At 29.5% G+C, this 9532-nt stretch overlaps 1 protein-coding gene across 2 annotated transcripts in view; it reads right to left on the bottom strand.

The window, feature by feature from the left end:
• Positions 1–1998: 1998 nt before the first annotated feature.
• LOC129918847 (ionotropic receptor 75a-like) overlaps positions 1999–9532 on the bottom strand; it is a 14334-nt gene continuing 6800 nt past the window's right edge. Inside the window, exons 1-8 of one of the 2 annotated variants that reach the window (XM_055999591.1) lie at positions 5480–5618; positions 5257–5423; positions 5016–5151; positions 4741–4958; positions 3334–3470; positions 2646–3249; positions 2314–2594; positions 1999–2246 (exon numbers count right to left, since the gene is read on the bottom strand). In XM_055999591.1, coding sequence (XP_055855566.1) covers positions 2033–2246; positions 2314–2594; positions 2646–3249; positions 3334–3470; positions 4741–4958; positions 5016–5151; positions 5257–5423; positions 5480–5573 — 1851 coding nt within the window. In that variant the 5' untranslated portion in view covers positions 5574–5618 and the 3' untranslated portion in view covers positions 1999–2032. Of the gene's footprint in view, positions 2247–2313; positions 2595–2645; positions 3250–3333; positions 3471–4740; positions 4959–5015; positions 5152–5256; positions 5424–5479; positions 5619–9532 lie in introns of those variants that run through there. The other variant, XM_055999593.1, reaches the window with a different exon arrangement.

The following is a 9532-nucleotide window of genomic DNA, read 5'->3' as shown; positions in this document are numbered from 1 at the left end:
TTATTCTTTTATGTTCTTTGCTATTGACGTTGTTGACCGGGATGCAGTCATCAAATCAATACAAATTTTTAGACGATACTTTTTATTTTTAAAGTATTCAAATCTTCATGAAGGATTTTTAAATTTATGAAATCGTCTTACTCCAACTATTTATTACAATATTTAAAACGTATTTTTCAAGATACATATTAATGTATTTTAATTGAATTTTTGAAATATTTACAAAAAGAATTATAAACGTTAAAGATAAGTGTATTGATTTTGTATCGTATATAACACTGGTTTACAAGGGTTTTGTTGCCGAAACAAAAATATACTTTTCTGAAGGTTTTCGGTGTGCTGAACTCGAATCCAAAGTCAAAAACAACTAATCAGCTCCCGTTTTTGAGATATTACCGTTAGAAAATGCAAAAAAACGATTTTTTGAGTTCTTCGGATATTATTCTTTTGTAGTAACGGTTTCTATAAGAACTGTTTTCCATCTTTCGATACCTGTTTAAATCTTTTCAATATCTTTTGTATTGCCCGAGATATCTTAAACTGAATTCAGTGGGTTTGGCTTCATTATCATAACGAAGATAATGACGTTATAAAATTTATAAAAATACCAAACAACTGAGGATATCTCGGACAGTAAAAAAGATATCGGAAAGATTTAAACACATTTAAAAAGGTGGTAAATAGTTCTTATAAAAACCGTTACTTAATATGCTCAAACAATTTTCCATATATAAAAGAATAAGGTCCGAAGTGCTGCATTTTCTAACGGTAATATTTCAAAAACGGGAGCTGAATAATTTTTTTTTGACTTCGGATTCAAATTCAGCACACCGAAAAAATTCAGAAATGTATATTTTTGTTTCGGCAACAAAAAATAAGTTTAATTTTGTTGACCAGTGTAATAGATCGATTTTATTCAAACTTCGTAAGTAGCAGTCTTTGGAATTAATTTTTTAGGATACAAAATAACGGTACCTACATCATGTCATACACCAATTCTAAAAAATAGTATAATTTTCTCAAAAACAGCTTCAACAATTAAGAAAACTCGAGTTTTAATTCTTAAACAAAGTCTATTCTTTTATGGAAAAAAGTTTTTTATTTTTTTAAATCATTATTAACGATACCAGCTTTAGAACGGTTTTTTACATTCTGAATTCACCCATAAAACTAGCTCAATTTTAACGATGTTTTTTTTACAAATAAAAAAAAAATTAAAATTTATTTTGAAAAATTTTATTTTCAAAAACGGGTCATTGAGACCTGTTTGCTGAAACGAAACTTAAGGATTTAAGTGACAGTTTACGCAGAGGAATAAGATTTTATGTTCTGCTTAAATATTTAAGTTTTTTGTTTCAGCAAATGGGTCTGAATTATTTTGAAATTTAGGTTTTAGGTGTTGCTCAATTACTACAATATATTAATTTTGTTTTTTTAAAAAATTTGTTTTAAAAATATTATTTAACAAAAATTAATTGTTTAAGAAATCAAATGGCATACTTTTTCGAAGCTCAAATTAATTTAAGATGTTGTTTTTTTCTTTAAATGTCGCATGTTATTTTTTTTAATATAAATTTAACAAATTTTTAGATAAAAAGTTTTAAAAAATCAAGCAACTTGAACTCTAAAATACAGAATTTCATATTTATAAATAGAATTTTAGATTTTTTTTAAATATAGGAACGTCACATAGGAACATACAAGTAAAAGCAGGAATCAATTTTTCAGCAAATAAACCAAGAAATTAGTGTTTTGACTACTAAAGATATAATTGTAATACTATTATGTGTATTTTTTTGAGTTCAGTATACATAGGTACCAAATATATACGATTCAAGTTTAAAGGTGTTTGAAGTTTGAATCATGAACAAAATATGTATTATTTATCTTTCAGGGTTAAAAAAAAAGAAATATTTACATTTAAGATTCAAAGCAAGGTTTTATTTGCAACTATGAACAAAATTTCTAAAGCTTTTTTAACTGTGATTGGTTTTAAAGTAACTTAAAGATGAATTCAGAAAAGTTTTGTGCTCTAAGAATTATTAACTGCATACTTATGATAACCAATTTCAAAAATCAGTATAATCATTGTTAAAACATAAGTCATTCCTAAAAATGCAAATAACGGTCCAGTATATTCCAAGCCAACATTTATCAAAATACTATTTGAAAAGCAACTCAGTTTAGTTTTCATCCAGTGACGTCGATGTTTTGAAAGAATACCAGTTTCACGTATTCGTGTTGCACTTAAAAAAAATATTTGACAAATCCATTGAATTATTTAAAATTTTGTACACATTTTCCATCTTATACCTTAAGCGAACAAATTCCTTGTATGATGAATTTTTAGCCATCATAATGTTCAAAGTACTTTCGGTCCTTAATTTAACTTCATTCAAATCACACAATTCGTGTTGTTCGTAATACTTTTCAACCATGTAATAAGAAGTTGATGCTTCCGAATGATATGCATAGCCTCCATCACGAACTTTAAATATTCCTTCTTTGGCAGGTAGCCAAAGTCCAGAATTTAATGACCATCTACCAGCAACTTTTTTTTTAACTAGTTTTTTGACACCCGGATTGCTTGAGACCTTTAATAGCAAACTATTTCAACTGATCCTAAAAGTTAATATTCAACTTACATTCAGAAATACTCTTGTATGAATAATTGGATCAAAACCAATTTCCAAATTACTATCAGCCAATTGTGACAGGGTTTTTATATTCGACTTTATCGGTGAACCAACCAACGACGAAACAACAATCGATGTATAATAATTGTACATAATGAATGTTACAACTGACAGTGAAAAAAATGCAATTCGTCCACCAGCTGTACATGGAATTAAGGCAGCTCCTTGAAAACAAGCCAATCCAAAGGAGATGAGAAATGTCAACAACAATGAAGGGACGAATTCAATATATTTTTTTATATGAAATTCAATAGCAAAAATTGCCCAAAGTATAAAACCAAATCCCAGAATGACAGAACCAAATGCAATCCATACAGGTGTACTGAAAGGGCTGAGAAAAACACCTCCAAAAAGTCCTTGATTTTGAGGTGTTCGAAAAATGAAAATTGATTTAAAATCACCAATTGGACTGACGACAGTTATGATTTTCAAACGTGGTTCAGTTGAAACGTAGCCGCTACCGGAAAGTTCAGCGTTACCAGATGGTAAGTCACCAAATGAACCACCAGCAGTTTCATTGGCACTCCACTTGTCTCGATGGATGAAACTAACTCTGAAATAGGAAAATAGGGTGTCAATAAATTGGTATTAAAAATTTTGAAAATATGATAAGGTTGCTTAAAATTGTGAAAGCTACTTGTAGTGCATCAAATGCTGAAGAATGTAAACAATTTTGTAACTGTAACGCGATAAAGGTTCTCTATGGGTATTGTTATCTGAAGTAAGATAATCCAATATGACTTCTGTAGATGAATTCAATGAAATTTCAGCTGACTGAAATAGAAAAAAAGTAAAAATTTTCTCTTTTCCTTTTAATTTTTTGTTTTTGTTTTTCTTACTCTTACTCTTACTCTTACTCTTACTCTTACTCTTACTCTTACTCTTACTCTTACTCTTACTCTTACTCTTACTCTTACTCTTACTCTTACTCTTACTCTTACTCTTACTCTTACTCTTACTCTTACTCTTACTCTTACTCTTACTCTTACTCTTACTCTTACTCTTACTCTTACTCTTACTCTTACTCTTACTCTTACTCTTACTCTTACTCTTACTCTTACTCTTACTCTTACTCTTACTCTTACTCTTACTCTTACTCTTACTCTTACTCTTACTCTTACTCTTACTCTTACTCTTACTCTTACTCTTACTCTTACTCTTACTCTTACTCTTACTCTTACTCTTACTCTTACTCTTACTCTTACTCTTACTCTTACTCTTACTCTTACTCTTACTCTTACTCTTACTCTTACTCTTACTCTTACTCTTACTCTTACTCTTACTCTTACTCTTACTCTTACTCTTACTCTTACTCTTACTCTTACTCTTACTCTTACTCTTACTCTTACTCTTACTCTTACTCTTACTCTTACTCTTACTCTTACTCTTACTCTTACTCTTACTCTTACTCTTACTCTTACTCTTACTCTTACTCTTACTCTTACTCTTACTCTTACTCTTACTCTTACTCTTACTCTTACTCTTACTCTTACTCTTACTCTTACTCTTACTCTTACTCTTACTCTTACTCTTACTCTTACTCTTACTCTTACTCTTACTCTTACTCTTACTCTTACTCTTACTCTTACTCTTACTCTTACTCTTACTCTTACTCTTACTCTTACTCTTACTCTTACTCTTACTCTTACTCTTACTCTTACTCTTACTCTTACTCTTACTCTTACTCTTACTCTTACTCTTACTCTTACTCTTACTCTTACTCTTACTCTTACTCTTACTCTTACTCTTACTCTTACTCTTACTCTTACTCTTACTCTTACTCTTACTCTTACTCTTACTCTTACTCTTACTCTTACTCTTACTCTTACTCTTACTCTTACTCTTACTCTTACTCTTACTCTTACTCTTACTCTTACTCTTACTCTTACTCTTACTCTTACTCTTACTCTTACTCTTACTCTTACTCTTACTCTTACTCTTACTCTTACTCTTACTCTTACTCTTACTCTTACTCTTACTCTTACTCTTACTCTTACTCTTACTCTTACTCTTACTCTTACTCTTACTCTTACTCTTTACTTACCACAGTTGATATACGAAAAGTTGTGTCATTCAAATTGCAGCGGTTCCCAGTTTTCGATCTCAGCTCAAGATCTGATAGATATTTAGTTTCACAAAATTCTACACCACATGTAACTTTTTTGTTCAAAGTTATATTAAGTTTGCCGCCCAAATATTTCCCATTGTTGTAAACATCATAATGTAAAAATGACAGTTTTGATGAATTTAAATTTGCTGTATCTAAAAATGAAAAAATCTCATAATTTGTCACTTATCCCTTTAAAAATTTAGAATAACCTATTTTAGCATAAGTTATCTGTGCATCCATAGCCATCATTGTATCTTCAAACTGCTTTCGAAATTTCTTATAATTCGACTCCATGTCCACTATGAGCCAATTATGCTTCCCAATGTAGAGTTGCTTTTCACTAGCCTTAAAAGATAAAATAAAACCGTTTTTCATCAGAAAATGTGAACTTTGAGAAGATTGTAATTTTTTCCTTTAAAGGAGTTTCCAGGAATTTGTACAGGGAATTACCTTATTCAAAATGTATCCAGACTGATTGCAGTTAAAATCCAAAAATACTCCCAAACTAGTTAACCTCCCATTTAAATATCCGCCAGGAAATTGCACTTCCTTGCTTATATCCACCATTTGAGTGCGTAACAGTTTATCGTTTGCATTTTGTAAGAAATTCAATTGAGCTACAAGGAAATATTTAAGTTTTATTTTTCAAATTAAAAAGTAACTCAAAAAGTACCATTCAATTCCCAACAATTAAAAACCACAAAATTGTTGGTACGGAATTCCAAAAAATGATGAATTATAACATTGAACAAAGGTACAAAGTTCATGATAATAAAACTTCAATGGAAATGACAAATAATTGAGATTTGAAAACCGATACAATCGAATTGGTCCTTTTAAAGAAATTTTAATAGCAAAGGTATGTGAGCTTAACCACAATGACATATAAATTACCATTTGACAGGATAATGACTTCATGATTGACTCTGATGACCGTTTAAAGCTTCATTGATGCGATAAGTGGTTGTTATTGATATTATAAAATGCCAACATAAGGACTTTATTGATGACTCTTTCAATTTTTTTTCTAAATATTAGAATGTTTTAACTTTATATTTAAAACTATCTTTTGAAAGATTACTTAATTATGTATAAGAAACTTAAAGGATTTGTTGTTGTTACAGCAAAATTCACTTGGGTAGAATGAGGCGCAAAAGTGTGAGGAATAAGAATTAACGTATATTAATATAATCTGTTTAAAGTGGAGCCTTTTGAAAAATATTTACACTACAAAATATGATTGATGATACATGTCTTATTATTCAGCATGGTGTTATGGAAAAGATAAATATGAAAATTAATCAAATGAAAAATAATTTGTGAGAAAATTGAAATCAATTGAAATTTTATTAATAGCTTTTGTCAGAAATCGGAATAAAAAGGAAAGTGTTCTCCATTTTCCATCGCGAATTTATCCAAAATTTTCACGCAACTGTCAAGTTGACACCGTAAGTGCAAATTTTTTTTCAAACCTGCCTGATTTGATTGCCCAAGGTAATCCCAAGATAGCCCAAGTATTTTTTTTCGTTAGCCCAACCTTTTTTAAATGACAAAAAATCAAAATTAGTTTTATTTGTGTAAAAATTGTCATAATTTTTGAACTAAGGTTGGGCTTACGAAAAAAGTAATAGAATTCGTTAGAATTATACTGAAAAAAAAAAACAAATTTTCATTTTTTAAAGGTTTTTTTATTTGAAAAGAGTTTTTTCCGACATATTTTTTGAACAAAGTTTGGGCTAGAGAAAAACTGTTGGCCTATCCTTGGCCTTGGCTAACCTTGGGCAATCGAACCAGTCAGGTTTGCCCACTTCACATAGCCCAACTGCTTAGGTGTGGGATATTTTTTCTGGGTTTTCAATCTTCTTACAAGTTCGGTACGGTTAGTGGTTGGTGGTGTTTACACAAGTTTCAATGGTTATAAGTTATCGGTCTTCTTAAACAATTTGGTATTTGGCTAATGTGTCAATCGGATTCCCAATTTCTTGCAATAGTAAAAAAAAAACTATGTGCTAACATTCGGTTTCTGGATTTTGATCAGGGAGGGGCAAACTCGATAAAGAAAGGGCTATATGAAATGCTGTGCAAGTTTCGGTGTCGGGAAAAAATATATCTGCTTCTTGTAGGATATCGCATAAGTCGAGTTATTGGATCAACTAAGGGCTATTTTTTTTTTTAACTTTTGCTCAACTTGAGGAAAACTCTCAAGTTTGCCAACTTGAGAGTTGACTATAACTCGAGAGTTGAAACGGAAGTTCTAATTTCTTTTTATTCACTAATTTATTTTCTCGACTCACCAGTTGAAGATCTAAAGTTGGCCAACTTCAAGTTTGAAAAATATCCCTGGGATATTTATGAAATATGGAACAAAAACTGTCAATTATTTAAATTAAAATTTGAATCTGTCATATCGATAGCATACACCGAAAAAAAATTTGATAATAACAGCTATCAAATTAACATTTTTGAGTGACAAAAGTCGTCCAACAATTAAAATATCAATTTTGATATTTTATCATATCATTTTGACATATTTTTAATTTTAGGTGGATAGTGAAAATTTCACTTTGACAGTTAAAATATCAATGTTGACTAGATTTTACGTTTTAGTTTATTATAATGGGCAGGTTCAGAAACGTTAGGGACTAAATATTTAGGTAATTTCTCGGTCTCTGATTGGTCAGCTGTCAAAAAAAATCCTTCCAATTTAGGTAATTTTATTGGAAAGCTGACTGGAAAGTTAGGCAAGAAAATTTTCCCTAAAAATTTAGGAAAGTTTTTTTTGTCAACATGACAGCAGATTGTTTTTATTTAAAAAATTAATTTAGCAAAATTAAATTTATTTGTGTGAAAAACAACTTAAAAGTGCATTGTCGGTTATAATTAATTCTATTTATTCATTATAGTTAAGTGAAATTTGGTGTCTTACCCATGCGACCGGTAAAATTCTTAAATAAATTTCGAAATTTGACAAAAGCATCACAAAATGACGTTTCCTAAATATCTAGTCCCTAATATTTCCTGAACGTGCCCAATGAAACCTATTTCTTTCTTTTTCTTTTTTATTATTTTTATTAATAAAAGTATTTTCTTTCTTTTTTAAAAACATTACTGAAAGTGAATATTCTTTACAAAATAGTGGTAATATTATTTTTTCTATTACACTGGTCAACAAGGTTTTTGCCACAAGAATCAAAATATATTTCTCTAGTAGTTTTTGGGGTGCTGAATCCGAATCTAAAGTCAGAAAAATTTGATTGGCCTCCGTTTTTGAAATATTACCGTTAGAAAATGTCAAAGAACGTCATTTTGGCACCCCAAAAACTACTAGAAAAGTATATTTTGGTTCTTGTGGCAAAAAAAAGTTAAATTTTGTCGACCAGTGTTATAGGTGATTATAATTGTTTTGTTATTTTCTCCCAAATTATGTGAAGTAAAATTTTATTGCCGATCAAATTTTCTCAGTAAATCATACATTTTACTTCGAAAAAACACTAAGCGCCTTTAAATTAGTACACATTAAGAGTTTTTTATTTAATATTTTTCAATAATTTGGAATGAGAAATTGATATGAAAAATTATCATAAAACACATTTGTTAGAGCATTTTTTGCTGATATTTAAAAAATGTTAATTTGATGTTTAAAAATTAAATTGATATTGGTATTTTTTTTTCGGTGTAGTTGTATTCAATTTTGTGTTTAATTTTTCGATTTTTGTTTGCTCTTTCGATTTCTGCTGCTTTTGAATTGTACTACTCAACTGTAGTTGAACGGATAAAAAATTGTTTTTTTGACAGATTTAGAGCAAAAAATTAATTGATTTTTTTACCAAACGAAAACACTATTAATTCCACAATAACTATTTATTAACTACCAACCAAATTTTGACAGAAAATTAAAAATTTTTTTTTTTTTAATCTGAAGCAAACTCTCAAATTTGGTCGGCAAACTTCTACTTTTAAGGGAAGTTGAGAGAACTGGAAGTTGATCAACTCTCGAGTTTAAAATCGATAATTGAAAACGTCAACTTGGAGTGAATAAAACCAAATTCGGAAGTTGAGGATAAAAATCCTCAAGTTAGGTTCAACTCCGAGTGAAAAAAATGGCCCTAAGGACTTTTTGTTTTTAAGTTAATAGCTACAAAATTTTTTTGGAAGAATAGAAAAGGAAACTATGATTTTGTTTATTTTGAAGTTCAAGAAGGGTATTGGTATATAAATATAAAATTTTATTTTTCATAAAAATGAAATTTACAAAAAAAATTATTTAAGCTGATACAAAAAATTTGTTAAGGCAGTAAAAATAGTAATTTATTAAAGTTGCCAATCCAAAAAAGGCTTTTCACAAACATTTAAGTGGGCACATCATCAAGCCCCACCAGTTTTTCCCAGTCTAGTTCGGTAAAAGCCATAATTATCTGTTCTGTCAAAAAAGTGTAAGAAAACAATAATCGTTTGAGGTTAAAGCCCGAGAAGTCATTGAATGTTTTTTTTTTGTATTTTATTTGTCTACCGGTGCAGGAAGAACCTGCATCTTTCGTAAAGTGATTTTAGTAACCTAATTTTTAAGTCTGCAGTCATCTCAAGGTTCTTTAGCTATTGCTGTTTTTCTACAGTCTTTTAAGTTTTGTACTTCCAAAAACTAGAAAAAATCTGAATCAGAAGGTGAATTTGATTTGCAAAAGTGTGAACCTGGCTTCGAAAACAAAGCAATTAGCTTAAAGAATAT

This window comes from Episyrphus balteatus, chromosome 4, assembly GCF_945859705.1.
Source record: "Episyrphus balteatus chromosome 4, idEpiBalt1.1, whole genome shotgun sequence".
In the NCBI taxonomy this organism is placed as follows: domain Eukaryota; kingdom Metazoa; phylum Arthropoda; class Insecta; order Diptera; family Syrphidae; genus Episyrphus; species Episyrphus balteatus.
Note: the sequence above shows the minus strand (reverse complement) of the source record. Positions and strands in the feature narration are given on the sequence as shown.